Source organism: Salvelinus fontinalis, chromosome 17, assembly GCF_029448725.1.
Source record: "Salvelinus fontinalis isolate EN_2023a chromosome 17, ASM2944872v1, whole genome shotgun sequence".
Classification (NCBI taxonomy): Eukaryota; Metazoa; Chordata; class Actinopteri; order Salmoniformes; family Salmonidae; genus Salvelinus; species Salvelinus fontinalis.
In genome coordinates, this window is record NC_074681.1 from 1261700 (window position 1) to 1287616 (window position 25917).

Genomic DNA, 25917 nt, shown 5'->3' on the forward strand with positions numbered 1-25917 from the left:
CCTGGTCTTGTTCAGCCTGTCCCTTGACTTGTCCCCACTTGGTCTTGTTCAGCCTGTCCCTTGACTTGTCCCCACCTGGTCTTGTTCAGCCTGTCCCTTGACTTGTCCCCACCTAGTCTTGTTCAGCCTGTCCCTTGACTAGCACCCACCTGGTCTTGTTCAGCCTGTCCCTTGACTTGTCCCCACCTGGTCTTGTTCAGCCTGTCCCTTGACTAGCACCCACCTGGTCTTGTTCAGCCTGTCCATTGACTTGTCCCCACCTGGTCTTGTTCAGCCTGTCCCTTGACTTGTCCCCACCTGGTCTTGTTTAGCCTGTCCCTTGACTACCACCCACCTGGTCTTGTTCAGCCTGTCCCTGGACTTGTCCCCACCTGGTCTTGTTCAGCCTGTCCCTGGACTTGTCCCCACCTGGTCTTGTTCAGCCTGTCCCTTGACTTGTTACCCACCTGGTCTTGTTCAGCCTGTCCCTTGACTAGCACCCACTTGGTCTTGTTTAGCCTGTCCCTTGACTAGCACCCACCTGGTCTTGTTCAGCCTGTCCCTGGACTTGTCCCCACCTGGTCTTGTTCAGCCTGTCCCTTGACTTGTCCCCACCTGGTCTTGTTCAGCCTGTCCCTTGACTTGTTACCCACCTGGTCTTGTTCAGCCTGTCCCTTGACTAGCACCCACTTGGTCTTGTTTAGCCTGTCCCTTGACTAGCACCCACCTGGTCTTGTTCAGCCTGTCCCTGGACTTGTCCCCACCTGGTCTTGTTCAGCCTGTCCCTTGACTTGTCCCCACCTGGTCTTGTTCAGCCTGTCCCTTGACTTGTTACCCACCTGGTCTTGTTCAGCCTGTCCCTTGACTAGCACCCACTTGGTCTTGTTTAGCCTGTCCCTTGACTAGCACCGACCTGGTATTGTTCAGCCTGTCCCTGGACTTGTTACCCACCTGGTCTTGTTCAGCCTGTCCCTTGACTAGCACCCACTTGGTCTTGTTTAGCCTGTCCCTTGACTAGCACCCACCTGGTCTTGTTTAGCCTGTCCCTTGACTTGTCCCCACCTGGTCTTGTTTAGCCTGTCCCTTGACTAGCACCCACCTGGTCTTGTTTAGCCTGTCCCTTGACTAGCACCCACCTGGTCTTGTTCAGCCTGTCCCTGGACTTGTTACCCACCTGGTCTTGTTCAGCCTGTCCCTTGACTAGCACCCACTTGGTCTTGTTTAGCCTGTCCCTTGACTAGCACCCACCTGGTCTTGTTTAGCCTGTCCCTTGACTTGTCCCCACCTGGTCTTGTTTAGCCTGTCCCTTGACTAGCACCCACCTGGTCTTGTTTAGCCTGTCCCTTGACTAGCACCCACCTGGTCTTGTTTAGCCTGTCCCTTGACTAGCACCCACTTGGTCTTGTTTAGCCTGTCCCTTGACTAGCACCCACCTGGTCTTGTTTAGCCTGTCCCTTGACTTGTCCCCACCTGGTCTTGTTCAGCCTGTCCCTTGACTTGTCCCCACCTGGTCTTGTTCAGCCTGTCCCTTGACTAGCACCCACCTGGTCTTGTTTAGCCTGTGTAATTCATTGCTACTGTTCAGTATGTAGCACATGGTTTATTGTGTGTACTTTACCACAAATCCTCCCATTGCCCTCTCCCTCTCCCTCTCCCTCTCCCTCTGTCTCTGTCTCTGTCTCTGTCTCTGTCTCTGTCTCTGTCTCTGTCTCTCTCTCTCTCTCTCTCTCTCTCTCTCTCTCTCTCTCTCTCTCTCTCCACACCCAGTCAATGTCATATTCACTACTAGATAGCTGCTACAGGTATTCATGTACTACCTTTAACCTCCACTCTCTATCCTCCTGAATCGGTTTGGCTATTCAGGTGGTGTTAGGCACTATCGGTTCTGTTTGGTATTGAGACAGTCAGCCCGGTAACACGGCTACCTGCCGCTGAGGTACATGGGTATCAGGAAGGACAAAGCGGATCACAAGGGATCATGTGTGTTTCAGACATCACTGTACTACGGGGCCCAGCCAGACATCACTGTACTACGGGGCCCAGCCAGACATCACTGTACTACTGGGCCCAGCCAGACATCACTGTACTACTGGGCCCAGCCAGACATCACTGTACTACTGGGCCCAGCCAGACATCACTGTACTACTGGGCCCAGCCAGACATCACTGTACTACTGGGCCCAGCCAGACATCACTGTACTACTGGGCCCAGCCAGACATCACTGTACTACTGGGCCCAGCCAGACATCACTGTACTACTGGGCCCAGCCAGACATCACTGTACTACTGGGCCCAGCCAGACATCACTGTACTACTGGGCCCAGCCAGACATCACTGTACTACGGGGCCCAGCCAGACATCACTGTACTACTGGGCCCAGCCAGACATCACTGTGCTACTGGGCCCAGCCAGACATCACTGTACTACTGGGCCCAGCCAGACATCACTGTACTACTGGGCCCAGCCAGACATCACTGTACTACGGGGCCCAGCCAGACATCACTGTACTACTGGGCCCAGCCAGACACACTGCCCCCTTCCTCCCATTCTATCCATCCTTCTTTCTCCTCTCTCCATCGCTCGCTGTCTCATTCTCATCCTGTCTTTACCTGACTGGAGGACCTGATAGATCGTCTTATAGAGATGAGAATAGATGGAATGTGTCTCAAATGGTATTTCATAGGGCTCTGGTCAAAAGTAGTGCACTATGTAGGGAATAGGGTGCCATTTGAGACCCTATATCTAGAGCACAGGTGTCAAACTGATTCCACGGGGGGCCGAGTGTCTGCGGGTTTTCGCTCCTCCCTTATACTTGATTGATGAATTAACATCACTAATTAGTTAGGAACTCCCCACACCTGGTTGTCTAGGGCTTTATTGAAAGGAAAGACCAAAAACCTGCAGACACAAGGCCCTCCGTGGAATGAGTTTGACACCCCTGATCTAGAGTCTCAATCAGCCCTAGAGGACAAACAAGGCTGGACAAACAATATCTACAGTCTCAATCAGCCCTATTGGACAAACAAGACCCTATAGTCTACAGTCTCAATCATGTCTCAATGTCAGACAGTCATTCAGATTCAAGGCCCTGGGGTTTTATGTGTTAACCAGGGGAAACGACTGCCCCGTCTCGTTGAAGCTCTGAAGTTCAAGGTCGACCGGGGTACTGCAGGCTGTGGTATTCAGAAAGCAGGATCCCCGTTATAGTCAATGGGAAAATGGCGATCCTCATGGTCAATATTCGTGTAAATAAAAAAAATAGTTTTCAAAGACAATCATGGAACCAATCATTGCTTCTTTTATACCAGATGTAAGTGATGATTATTTTAAAATCGAACACAGAAGATGGACTATAATTGAGTTGCGGCACATAGTGCGGCCCATAGTGTCCCGGTCAGCCTTCATCTTGAGATACTGAATGAGATGGGGGGGCAGTTGTTTTCCCCTGGTCGTATTACCTTGGTCGTATTACCTTGGTCGTATTCCCCTGGTCGTATTCCCCATGGTCGTATTCTCCTGGTCGTTTTCCCCTGGTCGTATTACCTTGGTCGTATTACCTTGGTCGTATTACCTTGGTCGTATTCCCCTGGTCTTATTCTCCTGGTCGTATTCCCCCTGGTCGTATTCCCCTGGTCGTATTACCTTGGTCGTATTCCCCTGGTCGTATTCCCCATGGTCGTATTCTCCTGGTCGTATTCCCCCTGGTCGTATTCCCCTGGCCGCATTCCCCTGGTCGTATTCCCCTGGTCGCATTCCCCTGGTCGCATTCCCCTGGTCGCATTCCCCTGGACGCATTCCCCTGGTCGTATTCCCCCTGGTCTTATTCCCCTGGTCTTATTCCCCTGGTCGTATTCCCCTGGTCGTATTCCCCCTGATTATATTCCCCCTGGTCTTATTCCCCTGGTCGCATTCCCCTGGTCGCATTCCCCTGGTCGTATTCCCCTGGTCGTATTCCCTTGGTCGTATTCCCCCTGATTGTATTCCCCCTGGTCTTATTCCCCTGGTCGCATTCCCCTGGTCGTATTCCCCCTGGTCTTATTCTCCTGGTCGTATTCCCCCTGATTGTATTCCCCTGGTCTTATTCTCCTGGTCGTATTCCCCCTGGTCGTATTCCCCCTGGTCTTATTCCCCTGGTCGTATTCCCCTGGTCTTATTCCCCTGGTCGTATTCCCCTGGTTGCATTCCGATGGTCGTAGTCCCCTGGTCTTATTCCCCTGGTCTTATTCCCCTGGTCGTATTCCCCTGGTCTTATTCCCCTGGTCTTATTCCCCCTGGTCTTATTCCCCTGGTCTTATTCCCCTGGTCTTATTCCCCTGGTCTTATTCCCCTGGTCGTATTCCCCTGGTCGTATTCCCCTGGTCTTATTCCCCCTGGTCTTATTCCCCTGGTCTTATTCCCCCTGGTCTTATTCCCCCTGGTCTTATCCCCCTGGTCTTATTCCCCTGGTCGTATTCCCCTGGTCTTATTCCCCTGGTCTTATTCCCCCTGGTCTTATTCCCCCTGGTCTTATTCCCCCTGGTCTTATTCCCCTGGTCTTATTCCCCTGGTCTTATTCCCCTGGTCGTATTCCCCCTGGTCGTATTCCCCTGGTCGTATTCCCCTGGTCGTATTCCCCTGGTCGTATTCCCCTGGTCTTATTCCCCCTGGTCTTATTCCCCTGGTATTATTCCCCCTGGTCTTATTCCCCCTGGTCCTATCCCCCTGGTCTTATTCCCCTGGTCTTATTCCCCTGGTCGTATTCCCCTGGTCTTATTCCCCCTGGTCTTATTCCCCTGGTCTTATTCCCCTGGTCTTATTCCCCTGGTCTTATTCCCCCTGGTCTTATTCCCCCTGGTCTTATTCCCCCTGGTCTTATTCCCCCTGGTCGTATTCCCCTGGTCGTATTCCCCTGGTCGAATTTCACTGGTCGCAGCCTACACGTCCACAAATGCACCATTGAGACTTTACATAAGAATGAATAATGTGACGTCATCGATGGATTCGTCCATTTCTATATTCAGTTTCTGGTTCTTAAAAGGATCCTGTTATAGAGGAAACACATGTTAGACACACAGCCCTGTCTACCACATCACATGGACCTCATGTTAAACACACAGCCCCTGTCTACCACATCACATGGACCTCATGTTAAACACACAGCCCCTGTCTACCACATCACATGGACCTCATATTAAACACACAGTCCTGTCTACCACATCACATGGACCTCATGTTAAACACACAGCCCCTGTCTACCACATCACATGGACCTCATGTTAAACACACAGCCCCTGTCTACCACATCACATGGACCCAACGTTCAACACACAGCCCCTGTCTACCACATCACATGGACCTCATATTAAACACACAGTCCTGTCTACCACATCACATGGACCTCATGTTAAACACACAGCCCCTGTCTACCACATCACATGGACCTCATGTTAAACACACAGCCCCTGTCTACCACATCACATGGACCTCATGTTAAACACACAGCCCCTGTCTACCACATCACATGGACCCAACGTTCAACAGAGACTGGGGTACATGGCCCTAGATAGGGCTGGGCGATATATCAAATTTATTTGATTAATTCAAATGTATGTTTTTGCACGATATTCCAAATGCCTGTATCGCAGAATTAAGTTTATTTTTTGTTTTTATGAGTGTTTATGTCCGTTTATTCTCATGTTGTCTTCTTAGTCTCGTCTCCTTCTCACCTTGTGCAAAGCTGTCATCAAGGCAAAGGGTGGCTACTTTGAAGAATCTCAAATATAAAATATATTTTGATTTGTTTAACACTTTTTGGGGTTACTACATGATTCCATATGTGTTATTTCATCGTTTTGATGTCTTCACTATTATTCTACAAGGTAGAAAATCTTTTTTTTTTTTTTTTTAACCCTTGAATGAGTAGGTGTGTTCAAACGTTTGACTGGTATTGTATTATCGTGAATCGCCCATAGATTTAAAAGAATGGCGGTATGAGTTGTAGGCCATATCGCCCAGCCTTAGCCCTTTAGCTGTAGTTTCAATCAGTTCTTTGTCAGACGTTCAGTGATTCTGGTTTATATAGGCATCTCAAAAGGGACTAAAAATAGACCCCGCTCAATCAGCTCCTTGTCAGACATTGAGAATACATATCCAAGGCCTTGGTTTTTACTTGTATCTCAGCCGTGACTCACTCAAATGATAAGTAACAGGATTACATTGGTCTTTGAATTGAATAGGAATTCAACAGACACCATTTATCAGCTCATAAGAATATTTGTATTTTTTTAATTATTTTTTTAGTTTTCAGGGGCATTGCTATTTTAACAGTTCACATTGCCTCAATAGATTTAGGCTTACCTCCCAAATGGCTCTACATAGTGCACTACTTCTGACCAGAGCCCTGACTAGATCCCTGACTAAAGCCCTGATCATAATACTGACTAGATCCCTGATCAGATCCCTGACCAGAATACTGACCAGAGCCCTGACTAAAGCCCTGACTAAAGGCCTGACTAGATCCCTGACTAGAATACTGACTAGATCCCTGATAAGATCCCTGACCAGAATACTGACTAGAGCCCTGACTAGAGCCCTGACCAGAATACTGACTAGAGCCCTGACCAGAATACTGACTAGAGCCCTGACCAGAATACTGACTAGAGCCCTGACCAGAATACTGACTAGAGCCCTGACCAGAGCCCTGACCAGAATACTGACTAGAGCCCTGATCAGAATACTGACTAGAGCCCTGACAAGAACCCTGACTAGATCCCTGACTAGAGCCCTGACTAGAACCCTGAATAGAGCCCTGACCAGAATACTGACTAGAGCCCTGACCAGAACACTGACTAGAGCCCTGACCAGAATACTGACTAGAGCCCTGACCAGAACACTGACTAGAGCCCTGACCAGAATACTGACTAGAGCCCTGACAAGAACCCTGACTAGATCCCTGACTAGATCCCTGACTAGATCCCTGACTAGAGCCCTGACTAGAGCCCTGACTAGAACCCTGAATAGAGCCCTGACCAGAATACTGACTAGAGCCCTGACCAGAATACTGACTAGAGCCCTGACCAGAACACTGACTAGAGCCCTGACCAGAATACTGACTAGAGCCCTGACCAGAACACTGACTAGAGCCCTGACCAGAATACTGACTAGAGCCCTGACAAGAACCCTGACTAGATCCCTGACTAGATCCCTGACTAGAGCCCTGACTAGAACCCTGAATAGAGCCCTGACCAGAATACTGACTAGAGCCCTGACCAGAACATTGACTAGAGCCCTGATCATAACACTGACTAGAGCCCTGATCATAACACTGACTAGAGCCCTGATCATAACACTGACTACAGCCCTGATCATAACACTGACTAGAGCCCTGATCATAATACTGACTAGAGCCCTGATCATAACACTGACTAGAACCCTGATCATAACACTGACTAGAGCCCTGATCATAACACTGACTAGAAACCTGATCATAACACTGACTAGAGCCCTGATCATAACACTGACTAGAGCCCTGACCAGAACACTGACTAGAGCCCTGATCATAACACTGACTAGAACCCTGACCAGAACACTGACTAGAGCCCTGATCGTAACACTGACTAGAGCCCTGATCGTAACACTGACTAGAGCCCTGATCGTAACACTGACTAGAGCCCTGATCGTAACACTGACTAGAGCCCTGATCGTAACACTGACTAGAGCCCTGATCATAACACTGACTAGAGCCCTGACCAGAACACTGACTAGAGCCCTGACCAGAACACTGACTAGAGCCCTGATTATAACACTGACTAGAGCCCTGATTATAACACTGACTAGAGCCCTGATTATAACACTGACTAGAGCCCTGATCATAACACTGACTAGAGCCCTGATCATAACACTGACTAGAGCCCTGACCAGAACACTAACTAGAGCCATGATTATAACACTGACTAGAGCCCTGATCATAACACTGACTAGAGCCCTGATCATAACACTGGTCAAAAGTTGTGCACTCAGAAAGTATTCAGACCCCTTGCCTTCTTCTACATTTTGTTATGTTACAGCCTTATTCTAAAATGTATTAAATATTTTTTTCCCCTCATCAATCTACACACAATACCCCATAATGACATCACAATACCCCATAATGACATCACAATACCCCATAATGACATCACAATACCCCATAATGACAAAGCATAAACAGGTTTTTATACATTTTTGCAAATGTATAAAAATAAAAAACTGCAATATTACATAGACATAAGTATTCAGACTCTTTACTCAGTACTTTGTTGAAGCACTCTTGGCAGCGATTTGGGGAGTTTCTCCCATTCTCCTCTGCAGATCCTCTTAAGCTCTGTCAGGTTGGATGGGCAGCATCGCTCAAGGACATTTGTCCCGAAGTCACTCATGCGTTGTCTTGGCTGTGTGCTTAGGGTAGTTGTCCTGTTGGATGGTGAACCTTCACCTCAGTCTGAGGTCCTGAGTGCTCTGGAGCAGGTTTTCATCAAGGATCTCTCTGTACTTTGCTCCGTTCAGCTTTATCTCGATCCTGACTAGTCTCCCAGTCCCTGCCGCTGAAAAACATCCCCACAGCATGATACTGCTGCCACCACCATGCATCACCGTAGGGATGGTATTGGCCAGGTGATGAGCTGTGCCGAGACGTGACGCTTGGCTTTCAAGCCAAAGAGTTCAATCTTGGTTTCATCAGACCAGAGAATCTTGTTTCTCATGGTCTGAGAGTTCTTTAGGTGCCTTTTGACAAACTCCAAGCGGGCTGTCATGTGCCTTTTACACTCGGCTTCCGTCTGGCCACTCTACCATAAAAGCCTGATTGGTGGAGTGCTGCAGAGATGGTTGTCCTTCTGGAAGGTTCTCCCATCTCCACAGAGGAACTCTAGAGCTCTCTGAGTGACCATCGGGTTCTTGGTCACCTCCCTGACCAAGGCCCTTCTCTCCCGATTGCTCAATTTGGCTGGGCGGCCAGCTCTAGGAAGAGTCTAGGTGGTTCCAAACATCATCCATTTAAGAATGATGGAGGCCACTGTGTTCTTGGGGAGCTTCAATGCTGCAGAAATTGTTTGGTACCCTTCCCCAGATCTGTGCCTTGACACAATCCTGTCTCGGAGCTCTACGGACAATTCATTCGACCTCATGACTTGTTTTTTGCTCTGACATGCACTGTCAACTGTGGGACCTTATATAGACAGGTGTGTGCCTTTCCAAATCATGTCCAATCAATTGAATTTACCACAGATGGACTCCAATCAAGTTGTAGAAACATCTCAAGGATGATCAATGGAAACAGGATGCACCTGAGCTCAATTCCGAGTCTCATAGCAAAGGGTCTGAATAATTCTGTAAATAAGGTATTAAAGTTATTATTTTTAAGACATTTGCAAAAATGTATAAAAACCTGTTTTTGCTTTGTCATTATGGGGTATTGTGATGTCATTATGGGGTATTGTGATGTCATTATGGGATATTGTGATGTCATTAAGGGATATTGTGATGTCATTATGGGATATTATGTGTAAATTGATGAGGACAAAAGTTAATTTAATCCATTTTAGAATAAGGCTGTAACGTAACAAAATGTGAAAAAAATGAAGGGGTCTGAATATTTTCCGAGTGCACTATATAGGGAACAGGGTGGCATTTGGGAGGTATCTATGATCAGCCCTCAGCACGGTACACTCGCCCACAGTTATTGTCTGTCTGACAGAATCCCCATGTTACCCTGCAGATAGACTTTACAGCTGCCAGCCGGCTTGTTCTGATATTGATTGAAGCAGAAGCAGGTTTCTGCTGAGTTTCCTCACACACATTGTCACGACTGGTGAGTTTTTATAGCTCTCTTACAGCTCGCTAGTAGGTAGGGAGAGGGGGATGGAGGAAGATGAGGAGACATGACATACAGACTAGTTAGTAGGTAGGGAGAGGGGGATGGAGGAAGATGAGGAGACATGACATACAGACTAGTTAGTAGGTAGGGAGAGGGGGATGGAGGAAGATGAGGAGACATGACATACAGACTAGTTAGTAGGTAGGGAGAGGGGGATGGAGGAAGATGAGGAGACATGACATACAGACTAGTTAGTAGGTAGGGAGAGGGGGATGGAGGAAGATGAGGAGACATGACATACAGACTAGTTAGTAGGTAGGGAGAGGGGGATGGAGGAAGATGAGGAGACATGACATACAGACTAGTTAGTAGGTAGGGAGAGGGGGATGGAGGAAGATGAGGAGACATGACATACAGACTAGTTAGTATGTAGGGAGAGGAGGAAGATGAGGAGACATGACATACAGACTAGTTAGTATGTAGGGAGAGGAGGAAGATGAGGAGACATGACATACAGACTAGTTAGTATGTAGGGAGAGGGGGATGGAGGAAGATGAGGAGACATGACATACAGACTAGTTAGTGGGGAGGGGGATGGAGGAAGATGAGGAGACATGACATACAGACTAGTTAGTGGGGAGGGGGATGGAGGAAGATGAGGAGACATGACATACAGACTAGTTAGTGGGGAGGGGGATGGAGGAAGATGAGGAGACATGACATACAGACTAGTTAGTAGGTAGGGAGAGGGGGATGGAGGAAGATGAGGAGACATGACATACAGACTAGTTAGTATTAATATACATACTAGTCAGTATGAATATGCAGACTAGTTAGTATTAATATACAGACTAGTTAGTATTAATATACATACTAGTCAGTATGAATATGCAGACTAGTTAGTATGTAGGGAGAGGGGGGAAGATGAGGAGACATGACATACAGACTAGTTAGTAGGTAGGGAGAGGGGGATGGAGGAAGATGAGGAGACATGACATACAGACTAGTTAGTATGTAGGGAGAGGGAGGAAGATGAGGAGACATGACATACAGACTAGTTAGTAGGTAGGGAGAGGGGGATGGAGGAAGATGAGGAGACATGACATACAGACTAGTTAGTAGGTAGGGAGAGGGGGATGGAGGAAGATGAGGAGACATGACATACAGACTAGTTAGTAGGTAGGGAGAGGGGGATGGAGGAAGATGAGGAGACATGACATACAGACTAGTTAGTAGGTAGGGAGAGGGGGATGGAGGGAGATGAGGAGACATGACATACAGACTAGTTAGTAGGTAGGGAGAGGGGGATGGAGGAAGATGAGGAGACATGACATACAGACTAGTTAGTAGGTAGGGAGAGGGGGATGGAGGAAGATGAGGAGACATGACATACAGACTAGTTAGTAGGGAGGGGGAGGGGGATGGAGGAAGAAGAGGAGACATGACATACAGACTAGTTAGTAGGTAGGGAGAGGAGGAAGATGAGGAGACATGACATACAGACTAGTTAGTAGGTAGGGAGAGGGGGATGGAGGAAGATGAGGAGACATGACATGCAGACTAGTTAGTAGGTAGGGAGAGGAGGAAGATGAGGAGACATGACATACAGACTAGTTAGTGGGGAGGGGGATGGAGGAAGATGAGGAGACATGACATACAGACTAGTTAGTAGGTAGGGAGAGGGGGATGGAGGAAGATGAGGAGGCATGACATACAGACTAGTTAGTAGGTAGGGAGAGGGGGATGGAGGAAGATGAGGAGACATGACATACAGACTAGTTAGTAGGGAGGGGGAGGGGGATGGAGGAAGATGAGGAGACATGACATACAGACTAGTTAGTAGGTAGGGAGAGGGGGATGGAGGAAGATGAGGAGACATGACATGCAGACTAGTTAGTAGGTAGGGAGAGGAGGAAGATGAGGAGACATGACATACAGACTAGTTAGTGGGGAGGGGGATGGAGGAAGATGAGGAGACATGACATACAGACTAGTTAGTAGGTAGGGAGAGGGGGATGGAGGAAGATGAGGAGGCATGACATACAGACTAGTTAGTAGGTAGGGAGAGGGGGATGGAGGAAGATGAGGAGACATGACATACAGACTAGTTAGTAGGGAGGGGGAGGGGGATGGAGGAAGATGAGGAGACATGACATACAGACTAGTTAGTAGGTAGGGAGAGGAGGAAGATGAGGAGTCATGACATACAGACTAGTTAGTATTAATATACAGACTAGTTAGTATTAATATACAGACTAGTTAGTATTAATATACAGACTAGTTAGTATTAGTTCGACTAGTTAGTTAGTTAGACTAGTTAGTTGGTTAGTTAGTTAGACTAGTTAGTATTAATGGGTGTAACTGAGTTAGAAAAAGGAGGAGAAGAAGAGAAAAAAGAAATGTCACATTTGAAAATCCATTTTGGTGCAAGAAAAGCAATTACAGAGCAGGGTAGTATTCTCCTGGGGAGACAGGGAGACTCGCTGTGTGTGTGTGTGTGCGTGCGTGCGTGCGTGCACAGTAAAGCACATTAGGGTAAACAAGCAGTTTAAATTCAGCCGTAACTGGTATAGTCTAGTAGTCAGGGTAGTTATACATTATAACTGGTATAGTCTAGTAGTCAGGGTAGTTATACATTATAACTGGTATAGTCTAGTAGTCAGGGTAGTTATACATTATAACTGGTATAGTCTAGTAGTCAGGGTAGTTATACATTATAACTGGTATAGTCTAGTAGTCAGGGTAGTTATACATTATAACTGGTATAGTCTAGTAGTCATTAGTTATACATTATAACTGGTATAGTCTAGTAGTCAGGGTAGTTATACATTATAACTGGTATAGTCTAGTAGTCATTAGTTATACATTATAACTGGTATAGTCTAGTAGTCATTAGTTATACATTATAACTGGTATAGTCTAGTAGTCAGGGTAGTTATACATTATAACTGGTATAGTCTAGTAGTCAGGGTAGTTATACATTATAACTGATATAGTCTAGTAGTCATTAGTTATACATTATAACTGGTATAGTCTAGTAGTCAGGGTAGTTATACATTATAACTGGTATAGTCTAGTAGTCAGGGTAGTTATACATTATAACTGGTATAGTCTAGTAGTCAGGGTAGTTATACATTATAACTGGTATAGTCTAGTAGTCATTAGTTATACATTATAACTGGTATAGTCTAGTAGTCAGGGTAGTTATACATTATAACTGGTATAGTCTAGTAGTCAGGGTAGTTATACATTATAACTGGTATAGTCTAGTAGTCAGGGTAGTTATACATTATAACTGGTATAGTCTAGTAGTCAGGGTAGTTATACATTATAACTGGTATAGTCTAGTAGTCAGGGTAGTTATACATTATAACTGGTATAGTCTAGTAGTCAGGGTAGTTATACATTATAACTGGTATAGTCTAGTAGTCATTAGTTATACATTATAACTGGTATAGTCTAGTAGTCAGGGTAGTTATACATTATAACTGGTATAGTCTAGTAGTCATTAGTTATACATTATAACTGGTATAGTCTAGTAGTCATTAGTTATACATTATAACTGGTATAGTCTAGTAGTCAGGGTAGTTATACATTATAACTGGTATAGTCTAGTAGTCAGGGTAGTTATACATTATAACTGATATAGTCTAGTAGTCATTAGTTATACATTATAACTGGTATAGTCTAGTAGTCAGGGTAGTTATACATTATAACTGGTATAGTCTAGTAGTCAGGGTAGTTATACATTATAACTGGTATAGTCTAGTAGTCATTAGTTATACATTATAACTGGTATAGTCTAGTAGTCATTAGTTATACATTATAACTGGTATAGTCTAGTAGTCAGGGTAGTTATACATTATAACTGGTATAGTCTAGTAGTCAGGGTAGTTATACATTATAACTGGTATAGTCTAGTAGTCAGGGTAGTTATACATTATAACTGGTATAGTCTAGTAGTCAGGGTAGTTATACATTATAACTGGTATAGTCTAGTAGTCAGGGTAGTTATACATTATAACTGGTATAGTCTAGTAGTCAGGGTAGTTATACATTATAACTGGTATAGTCTAGTAGTCAGGGTAGTCATTAGTTATACATTATAACTGGTATAGTCTAGTAGCCAGGGTAGTTATACATTATAACTGGTATAGTCTAGTAGTCAGGGTAGTTATACATTATAACTGGTATAGTCTAGTAGTCAGGGTAGTTATACATTATAACTGGTATAGTCTAGTAGTCATTAGTTATACATTATAACTGGTATAGTCTAGTAGTCAGGGTAGTTATACATTATAACTGGTATAGTCAGGGTAGTTATACATTATAACTGGTATAGTCTAGTAGTCAGGGTAGTTATACATTATAACTGGTATAGTCTAGTAGTCATTAGTTATACATTATAACTGGTATAGTCTAGTAGTCAGGGTAGTTATACATTATAACTGGTATAGTCTAGTAGTCAGGGTAGTTATACATTATAACTGGTATAGTCTAGTAGTCAGGGTAGTTATACATTATAACTGGTATAGTATAGTAGTCAGGGTAGTTATACATTATAACTGGTATAGTCTAGTAGTCAGGGTAGTTATACATTATAACTGGTATAGTCTAGTAGTCAGGGTAGTTATACATTATAACTGGTATAGTCTAGTAGTCAGGGTAGTTATACATTATAACTGGTATAGTCTAGTAGTCATTAGTTATACATTATAACTGGTATAGTCTAGTAGTCAGGGTAGTTATACATTATAACTGGTATAGTCTAGTAGTCATTAGTTATACATTATAACTGGTATAGTCTAGTAGTCATTAGTTATACATTATAACTGGTATAGTCTAGTAGTCATTAGTTATACATTATAACTGGTATAGTCTAGTAGTCAGGGTAGTTATACATTATAACTGGTATAGTCTAGTAGTCATTAGTTATACATTATAACTGGTATAGTCTAGTAGTCATTAGTTATACATTATAACTGGTATAGTCTAGTAGTCATTAGTTATACATTATAACTGGTATAGTCTAGTAGTCAGGGTAGTTATACATTATAACTGGTATAGTCTAGTAGTCATTAGTTATACATTATAACTGGTATAGTCTAGTAGTCATTAGTTATACATTATAACTGGTATAGTCTAGTAGTCAGGGTAGTTATACATTATAACTGGTATAGTCTAGTAGTCAGGGTAGTCATTAGTTATACATTATAACTGGTATAGTCTAGTAGTCAGGGTAGTTATACATTATAACTGGTATAGTCTAGTAGTCATTAGTTATACATTATAACTGGTATAGTCTAGTAGTCAGGGTAGTTATACATTATAACTGGTATAGTCTAGTAGTCAGGGTAGTTATACATTATAACTGGTATAGTCTAGTAGTCATTAGTTATACATTATAACTGGTATAGTCTAGTAGTCAGGGTAGTTATACATTATAACTGGTATAGTCTAGTAGTCAGGGTAGTTATACATTATAACTGGTATAGTCTAGTAGTCAGGGTAGTTATACATTATAACTGGTATAGTCTAGTAGTCAGGGTAGTTATACATTATAACTGGTATAGTCTAGTAGTCAGGGTAGTTATACATTATAACTGGTATAGTCTAGTAGTCAGGGTAGTTATACATTATAACTGGTATAGTCTAGTAGTCAGGGTAGTCATTCGTTTTACATTATAACTTCTGGTATACATTTAGGATAATAGGATAGTACGGTATGTAATGTTGATTGTTTATTGTCCATAAGCGTAGGTTATACAATGTGAAAGCTGTTCTAGTGTTATATTATGTCATCTGTCGTCTGTCAGCCCCTAGCAAGGCTGTGCTAATGTCACAATATGTGACAACTGCCTGTCTCGCAAACTCAGGCCTGTCAACATTTAGCTGCCAACTTGCCTCTCTTCCTTACCCTCAGCTCTTTGTGTCGGCTTAAAGTTACACACACAAAATACGTGACAGACAATGAATAACGCTAGCTGCTATTTCTCTTGGATTGAAACGTTGACTTGGATGAAGCTCTATTTATACATAAGACTACAGTTGATATGTAAATGGTTCTGTTATGCTCATTATCTGGCAGTTAGCGATACACTGCTGAAGCATTGTGTGTGTGTGTGTGTGTGTGTGTGTGTGTGTGTGTGTGTGTGTGTGTGTGTGTGTGTGTGTGTGTGTGTGTGTGTGTGTGTGTGTGCGTGTGCGTGTGTGCGTGTGTGTGGATAGTAGCTTCTATTCCCTAGCGACCACGTCAAAAGGCGCTCTCTGTCTCCATGGGAACATCCTTTTAATGTCAGCTTATCTGCACATCAGAGCCTCACAAAGAGAGAGGGAGAGAAAGGGAGAGAGAAAGAGAGAGAGAAAGAGGCAGAGAAAGGGAGAGGGAGAGAGAGAGAAAGAGGCAGATAAAGGGAGAGGGAGAGAGAGAGAAAGAGGCAGAGAAAGGGAGAGGGAGAGAGTTTAACAATGCATCTACACAGAGTATCAAATAGTCTCAGAATGACGCAACTCTGTCTCAGCTCTTAGCACCGTCTGACACTCTGTCAAAGGGGAAACAGATTTAGGTCTAGTAGAGTGTTATTCAAATCAAAGTGGCATATTTAAATACATTCCCCCCTTTTTTTATAAGGAGCAAAACAAAAGGTTTCTATGGCAAAGTTTTACGAATAAATGTTGTCTGAGTGCTGCGTAACTGGAAACGGCTCCAAGTCTCTCAACAGAAGATGCTGCTGTTTCTTTATTGGTTAAGCTGCTCACCTGTTGGATCGTGATTGGTTAAGCTGCTCACCTGTTGGATCGTGATTGGTTAAGCTGCTCACCTGTTGGATCGTGATTGGTTAAGCTGCTCACCTGTTGGATCGTGATTGGTTAAGCTGCTCACCTGTTGGATCGTGATTGGTTAAGCTGCTCACCTGTTGGATCGTGATTGGTTAAGCTGCTCACCTGTTGGATCGTGATTGGTTAAGCTGCTCACCTGTTGGATCGTGATTGGTTAAGCTGCTCACCTGTTGGATCGTGATTGGTTAAGCTGCTCACCTGTTGGATCGTGATTGGTTAAGCTGCTCACCTGTTGGATCGTGATTGGTTAAGCTGCTCACCTGTTGGATCGTGATTGGTTAAGCTGCTCACCTGTTGGATCGTGATTGGTTAAGCTGCTCACCTGTTGGATCGTGATTGGTTAAGCTGCTCACCTGTTGGATCGTGATTGAGAAGCGATCAGCCTCACGCGTTAGATTCATTACACTGACATTTTACATGTTAGTCATTTAGCAGACGCTCTTATCCAGAGAGACTAACAGTTAGTGCATTCAGGTGAGACAACCACATGTCATAGTAAGTACATTTTTCCTCTTTGAAGAAGTTATAAGGCGAAGTCAGAGTTAGAAAGAAAAGTGCAAGGTTTATTTGAATTGAAATGTTAAATGTTTTATTACTGGGGGAGGGGATGTCTTATTTCAGAATATCTTTATGAAGATTCTCTCATCTCTTAACTGCAATTCCTGCTCCTCTTTTCAAGCGTGGTGATGTCACGGTTTATTCCACACAGAACTCTCCCTGTCCCTGACCCCCTCTCCTCCTCTTCCTCCTCCTCCTCCCTGACACCCACACTCACCCCTTCTCCTCTCCTCTCAACACAGAACTCTCCCTGTCTCTGACCTCCTCTCCTCCTCTTCCTCCTCCTCCCTGACACCCACACTCACCCCTTCTCCTCTCCTCTCTCAACACAGAACTCTCTGACACCCCACTCACCCCTTCTCCTCTCCTCTCTCAACACAGAACTCTCTGACACCCCACTCACCCTTCTCCTCTCCTCTCAACACAGAACTCTCTCTGACACCCACACTCACCCTTCTCCTCTCCTCTCAACACAGAACTCTCTCTGACACCCACACTCACCCTTCTCCTCTCAACACAGAACTCTCTGACACCCCACTCACCCCTTCTCCTCTCCTCTCAACACAGAACTCTCCCTGTCCCTGACACCACACTCACCCTTCTCCTCTCCTCTCAACACAGAACTCTCTCTGACACCCACACTCACCCTTCTCCTCTCCTCTCAACATATAACTCTCTCTGACACCCACACTCACCCTTCTCCTCTCCTCTCAACATATAACTCTCTCTGGCACCCCCACTCACCCTTCTCCTCTCCTCTCAACACAGAACTCTCTCTGACACCCACACTCACCCTTCTCCTCTCCTCTCAACACAGCACTCTCTCTGACACCTACACTCACCCCTTCTCCTCTCCTCTCAACACAGAACTCTCCCTGTCCCTGACACCCCACTCACCCCTTCTCCTCTCCTCTCCTCTCCTCATCCTCTCCTCTCTTCTGGACACTTGTATCACACCCACCTTTTCAGATCCTATCTTAACGTTCTCCTCTCTCCTCAGTACGTCGTGTCCCTCCGCGGTTCTCCATCCCACCCACCAACCATGAGGTGATGCCTGGGGGCAGTGTGAACCTGACGTGTGTTGCTGTGGGATCTCCCATGCCCTATGTCAAGTGGATCATGGGAGAAATCGAACTCACCAAGGTTTTTACTTTCACTCTTACTGTTTAGCTTTTTTACCTGTTTTATTCAGTCTTTATTACTACAGCACCTTGAACGTCTGTATGAACTTTATTACTACAGCACCTTGAACGTCTGTATGAACTTTATTACTACAGCACCTTGAACGTCTGTATGAACTTTATTACTACAGCACCTTGAACGTCTGTATGAACTTTATTACTACAGCACCTTGAACGTCTGTATGAACTTTATTACTACAGCACCTTGAACGTCTGTATGAACTTTATTACTACAGCACCTTGAACGTCTGTGTGAACTTTATTACTACAGCACCTTGAACGTCTGAATGAACTTTATTACTACAGCACCTTGAACGTCTGAATGAACTTTATTACTACAGCACCTTGAACGTCTGTATGAACTTTATTACTACAGCACCTTGAACGTCTGTATGAACTTTATTACTACAGCACCTTGAACGTCTGAATGAACTTTATTACTACAGCACCTTGAACGTCTGTGTGAACTTTATTACTACAGCACCTTGAACGTCTGAATGAACTTTATTACTACAGCACCTTGAACGTCTGTATGAACTTTATTACTACAGCACCTTGAACGTCTGTATGAACTTTATTACTACAGCACCTTGAACGTCTGAATGAACTTTATTACTACAGCACCTTGAACGTCTGAATGAACTTTATTACTACAGCACCTTGAACGTCTGAATGAACTTTATTACTACAGCACCTTGAACGTCTGTATGAACTTTATTACTACAGCACCTTGAACGTCTGAATGAACTTTATTACTACAGCACCTTGAACGTCTGAATGAACTTTATTACTACAGCACCTTGAACGTCTGAATGAACTTTATTACTACAGCACCTTGAACGTCTGAATGAACTTTATTACTACAGTACCTTGAACGTCTGTATGAACTTTATTACTACAGCACCTTGAACGTCTGTATGAACTTTATTACTACAGCACCTTGAACGTCTGAATGAACTTTATTACTACAGCACCTTGAACGTCTGTATGAACTTTATTACTACAGCACCTTGAACGTCTGAATGAACTTTATTACTACAGCACCTTGAACGTCTGAATGAACTTTATTACTACAGCACCTTGAACGTCTGTATGAACTTTATTACTACAGCACCTTGAACGTCTGTGTGAACTGTATTACTACAGCACCTTGAACGTCTGAATGAACTTTATTACTACAGCACCTTGAACGTCTGAATGAACTTTATTACTACAGCACCTTGAACGTCTGTATGAACTTTATTACTACAGCACCTTGAACGTCTGAATGAACTTTATTACTACAGCACCTTGAACGTCTGTATGAACTTTATTACTACAGCACCTTGAACGTCTGAATGAATTGTGTTGAATTAAGTTTAAAGGAGGGGAAGCTTAGAAATATAGCAGATAGATCGGATGTACTGCTTTTTCAGACTTGCTTTCAATGCTAATGCTAAAGATCTATTACTCGCATTTCTACCTCAAGTATGTCAGATCATACACAAAGCTAAATAATGGACCTTTACGATTCTTCTTGTTTAGGAGGATGAGATGCCCATCGGTCGGAATGTTCTGGAGGTGACCAACGTCAAGGAGTCAGCCAACTACAGCTGCGTGGCCATATCATCACTGGGCATGATCGAGGCTACCGCTCAGGTCTCGGTCAAAGGTGAGGGGTCAAAGGTCACGCTGTGTGTGTGTGTCTTTCACGCTATTGGCTTAAAGGCCATATTTCAGTTAGTCAGGTCGTATTTCAGTTAGTCGGGCCGTATTGCAGTTAGTCGGGCCGTATTGCAGTTAGTCGGGCCGTATTTCAGTTAGTCGGGCCGTATTTCAGTTAGTCGGGCCGTATTTCAGTTAGTCGGGCCGTATTTCAGTTAGTCGGGCCGTATTTCAGTTAGTCGGGCCGTATTTCAGTTAGTCGGGCCGTATTTCAGTTAGTCGGGCCGTATTTCAGTTAGTCGGGCCGTATTTCAGTTAGTCGGGCCGTATTTCAGTTAGTCGGGCCGTATTTCAGTTAGTCGGGCCGTATTTCAGTTAGTCGGGCCGTATTTCAGTTAGTCGGGCCGTATTTCATTTAGTCAGGCCGTATTTCAGTTAGTCAGGCCGTATTTCAGTTAGTCAGGCCATATTTCAGGCAGTTGATGGCGTGTGTGTGTGTGTGTGTGTGTGTGTGTGTGTGTGTGTGTGTGTGTGTGTGTGTGTGTGTGTGTGTGTGTGTGTGTGTGTGTGTGTGTGTGTGTGTGTGTGTGTGTGTGGGCGCGTGTGTGGGCGCGCGTGTGTGTGTGCGTGCGTGCGTGCGTGCGTGCGTGCGTTAGAATCAAGACAACATGCTGACTAGGTCAGTGAATGACACAGGGTCCCAAATGGAATCCTATTCCCTTTGTGCCCTGATCGTAGTGCACTAATATAGGGAATTATGATGCCGTTTTGGTACCCAGACTGTAAGGATCTCAGGATGAGTAATCTGCTCTGGAACGGACTGTGTGTTATCGCGTACACGACAAGCTGTGATGACAAAGGCTGTGTCCCAAATCGCACCATAATCCCAACATAGTGTTCTACTTTTGATCAGAGACGGTATAGGCCTAGGGGTTAAAAGTAGTGCACTATATAGGGAATCGTGTCCAATTTGGGACGGAACCACCGTGTTCTTTCACGTACCTACAAGCTGTGATGACTGGGAAGTCTGGTTGATGACAAACCCAAAGCAGTGTGACTCATTATGGCAGATTGTTATGGAGTCTGAGCCGATCAAACAGCTTCCCAGCTGTCTTAAGTTTCCACCACTACGTTCATGTTGCTTCAACATGTTTGATGCACTTGGGATCTGAGCAACTGGCTATCAGGGCTATCTGGGTTCACACACACACACTCACACATTCACACACACATTCACTCACCGACACGCACGTCATCAATTGCCTGCAATACCGCCTCACCAACTAAAAGTCGTTGTAAACATCATTGTAAATGTTTGACTCACTTTTAGATTTGGTAGGGGATAAACTTAGCTTACCTCATGAAGTTATGCACAAACGTGTGGGCACACACACGCGCGCGCATACACACACACACACACACACACACACACACACACACAGAGGCGTCATTACAGTCCCTGGTTCGAATCCAGGCTGTATCACATCCGGCCGTGATTGGGAGTCCCATAGGGCAGCGCACAATTGTCCCAGTGTCGTCCGGGTTTGGCCGGTGTAGGCCATCATTGTAAATAAGAATTTATTCTTAACTGACTTGCCTAGTTAAATAAAGGTTAAATAAAAGTGAAATAAAAAATAAAAAGTGAAGGACCCACAGTAGTTGTGTATTGGTGCTGGAAGTAGAAGACTTTTTGAGTTCTCCAATATTCTGGGAGTGTGTCTGTGTGTCTGCTCAGAACATATGTCTGGACTGGGCCGTGGATGTGTCTGTCAGGGTTTCCGTTAGCCGGTAATAGCCGGCTTTTGGCCGTAAAAAAAGGGTGTGTGGGGAAAACGATAAATAAAATTATAAAATAAAATAACGGACAATATTCGAGGAGAGAAAAATAAGATGGGTTGTTTTTAATTATTTTATTTTTTAAATATTTTATTTTTTAAATATTTTATTTGTATGTAGCCCAGTTCTACTGGTTGGAGGAATGTGGGATCTAGAGTCTATTTGGGCTATTTCTATCTGGACAAGCTGACCAATAGAATAGATAACCTTTTCTACTATTGGGGATAATAAATTGACACAGGGCTCATAGGCAGCCGGTCCATAAGGCTAGGGGAAGATAAGCTTTCTCGAAGGAAATGTAATTCAATTTCCCCAATGATAGAGCCTACTCCTTCCTGTCTGTACATACATAAATCTAATCATTTAACATAGGCTACTAAAAGCATAATTAGTGCCACAGAGGATCATTTAAATCACGTTGTCTACATTTGGATGGAAAGGCAGCCCCCCCCCCCAGCGTTGCCTACAGTTGGAAGGAAAGGCAGCCCCCCCCCCCCCAGCGTTGCCTACAGTTGGAAGGAAAGGCAGCCCCCCCCCCAGCGTTGTCTACAGTTGGAAGGAAAGGCAGCCCCCCCCCCCCCAGCGTTGTCTACAGTTGGAAGGAAAGGCATCCCCCCCCCCCAGCGTTGTCTACAGTTGGAAGGAAAGGCAGCCCCCCCCCAGCGTTGTCTACAGTTGGAAGGAAAGGCATGTAGTCAGGAAGTAGAATATCAGTGTCATGTATATAGTCAGGAAGTAGAATGTCAGTGTCATGTATATAGTCAGGAAGTAGAATATCAGTGTCATGTATATAGTCAGGAAGTAGAATATCAGTGTCATGTATATAGTCAGGAAGTAGAATATCAGTGTCATGTATATAGTCAGGAATTAGAATGTCAGTGTCTTGTATATAGTCAGGACGTAGAATATCAGTGTCTTGTATATAGTCAGGAAGTAGAATATCAGTGTCATGTATATAGTCAGGAAGTAGAATATCAGTGTCTTGTATATAGTCAGGAAGTAGAATATCAGTGTCTTGTATATAGTCAGGAAGTAGAATATCAGTGTCTTGTATATAGTCAGGAACTCCTGACTCAACAGACTGACTCTCTTTCATTTTCTTGGTTGGTGTTGTCATCATCTTTAAATGTGATTGTCCACTTGTTCTGTAAACCTCTCGTATTTTCAATAATGTCTGACTGTGTTGCGATAGTTTTAATATGGCGGACTGAGGAGATTTGGAGGTGAATATAGCATATCCATTACTTGAATTAATAGTCCATGAAACAGTCTTAATATATATGTTCCCTTTTCGAGTTATGGGTTTAGTCAGCATATTCAATCATCTGTCATCTTAGAACACATCTATTCAGAACTGAAAGGTCGCCTTGATTTCATTTCATATAACAAACATCTCATCCTCGCTCCCTCTCTCTCTCACTCTCTGTATCTCTGTCTCCCTCTCTCTCTCACTCTCTATCTCTCTCTCTTTCGCTCTCTCTCTCTCTCTCTCTCTTTTGCTTCCTCTCTCTCTTTTGCTTCCTCTCTCTCTCTCTTTTGCTCCCTCTCTCTCTCTGTATCTCTCCCTCTCTCTCTCTCTCTCTCTCTGTATCTCTCTCTCTCTCTCGCTCTCTGTATCTCTCTCTCTCTCTGTATCTCTCTCTCTCTATTTTGCTCCCTCTCTCTCCTCTCCCTCTCTCTCTCTCTCTGTGTATCTCTCTCTCTCTATCTCTTTCGCTCCCTCTCTCTCTCTCTCTGTTTCTCAATCTCTCTCTGTTTCTCTCTCTCTCCTCCTCCAGCCCTCCCCAAGCCCCCCACCTCTCTCATAGTGACTGAGACCACAGCCACCAGTGTGACCCTGATCTGGGACTCTGGGAACCCTGAGCCTGTGTCCTTCTTCATGATCCAGTACCGGGCTAAAGCCACCGACGCAGGCTTCCAGGAGGTGTGTTCTAGCGGCTCGCTGGGTTACAACACGCTTAGTGTTGCAACTTCCTGGTCACTTTACCCAACATTCCCAGGTCTTTCTGAAATCCTGGTTAAGAGAATTCCAGATGCTTTTCCTTCTTGATTCTGGGAAACTAACAAACCGGGGATTTCTGGCAAACATGGGAATGTTGGGGACAATTACTGGAGTTTTTGCAACTCTAAACATGGGAATGTTGGGGACAATTACTGGGGTTTTGCAACTCTAAACATGGGAATGTTGGGGACAATTACTGGAGTTTTTTGCAACTCTAAACATGGTTCAAAAAGTAGAAACGCCCGAGAATGTCCTGTAAGTATCTTTGGGATGTAAATGTCTGCTAAATAACCATATGATGATATTGTAGGTGGACGGAGTAGCTACCACTCGTTACAGCATCGGCGGGCTCAGCCCCTACTCGGAATACGAGTTCCGTGTGATGGCGGTGAACAACATTGGGCGCGGGCCGCCCTCTGACCCGGTAGAGACCCGTACGGGGGAACGGGCTCCCTCTTCACCCCCTCTGGCTGTCCAGGTCCGCATGCTGTCTGCTTCCACCATGCTGGTCCAATGGGAACCGCCCGAGGAACCTAACGGACAGATCAGAGGGTAAGATTCATATGAATATGTCTGATGTATTTTATGTATTATTTATTTCACCTTTATTTAACCAGGTCGGCTCGTTTAGAACAAGTTCTCATTTACAACTGCGACCTGGCCAAGATAAAGCAAAGCAGTGTGAACAGACAACAACACAGAGTTACACATGGAGTAAACATTAAACAAGTCAATAACACAGTAGGAAAAAAACAAAATGAGTCTATATACATTGTGTGCAAAAGGCATGAGGAGGTAGGCAATAAATAGGCCATAGGAGCGAATAATTACAATTTAGCAGATTAACACTGGCGTGATAAATCATCCGATGATCATGAGCAAGTAGAGACACTGGTGTGCAAAAGAGCAGAAAAACAAATAAATAAAAACAGTAGGGGGATGAGGTAGGTAAATTGGGTGGGTTGTTTACAGATGGACTATGTACAGCTTAATGTAGGCTTAATGAAGGATTCCTAGACACTTCATAGCATGTGAATATGACTGTGTGCCAAATGACACCCTAATCCCTATATGGTGAACTACTTTTTGAGTCATATGTGCCATTTAGGACACAGGCTATGTCTTATGAAGGCTTAGTGATAGATGTTTCACAAGCCATTTATAAGCAAAATGTCATACGCACATCGCCTTCAGAAAGTATTCATACCCCTTGACTTCTTCCACATTGTGTTGTGTTACAACCTGATTTCAGAATGGATTCAATTGATGTTGTTGCCATCACCAATCTACACACAATATCATATAACGTAACAATCTACACACAATATCATATAACGTAACAATCTACACACAATAACATATAACGTAACAATCTACACACACTATCATATAACGTAACAATCTACACACAATAACATATAACGTAACAATCTACACACAATAACATATAACATAACAATCTACACACAATAACATATAACGTAACAATCTACACACAATAACATATAACATAACAATCTACACACAATAACATATAACATAACAATCTACACACAATAACATATAACGTAACAATCTACACACAATAACATATAACATAACAATCTACACACAATAACATATAACGACAAAGTCAAAACATGTTTTTAGAAATGTATTGAAAATGAAAAAAACAATTACATGTTAGAATCACTTTTGACAGCGATTACAGCTGAGAGTCTTTCTGGGTAAGTCTCTAAGAGCTTTCCACACATGGATTCTGTAACATTTGGCCATTTGTTCTTTACAAAATTCTTCAAGCTCTGTCAAATTGGTTGTTGATCATTGCTAGACAACTTTTTTCTTGTCATAGATTTTCAAGTAGATTTCAGTCAAAACTGTAACACGGCCACTCAGGAACATTCACTGTCTTCTTGGTAAGCAACTCCAGTGTAGATTTGGCCCTGTGTTATAGGTTATTGTCCTGCTTAAAGGTGAATTTATCTCCCAGTGTCTGGTGGAAAGCAGACTGAACCAGGTTTTCCTCTAGGATTTTTCTTGTGCTTA

At 44.1% G+C, this 25917-nt stretch overlaps 1 protein-coding gene across 1 annotated transcript in view; it reads left to right on the forward strand.

Annotated features, from left to right (window-relative positions):
• The window catches only part of LOC129813543 (receptor-type tyrosine-protein phosphatase F-like), a 488239-nt gene that overhangs the window by 335494 nt on the left and 126828 nt on the right, over window positions 1–25917 (forward strand). The window contains exons 8-11 of the mRNA XM_055865838.1: window positions 18209–18351; window positions 19914–20040; window positions 23648–23793; window positions 24182–24423. Of these exons, the coding sequence (XP_055721813.1) occupies window positions 18209–18351; window positions 19914–20040; window positions 23648–23793; window positions 24182–24423 (658 nt within the window). The remainder of the gene's footprint in view (window positions 1–18208; window positions 18352–19913; window positions 20041–23647; window positions 23794–24181; window positions 24424–25917) is intronic.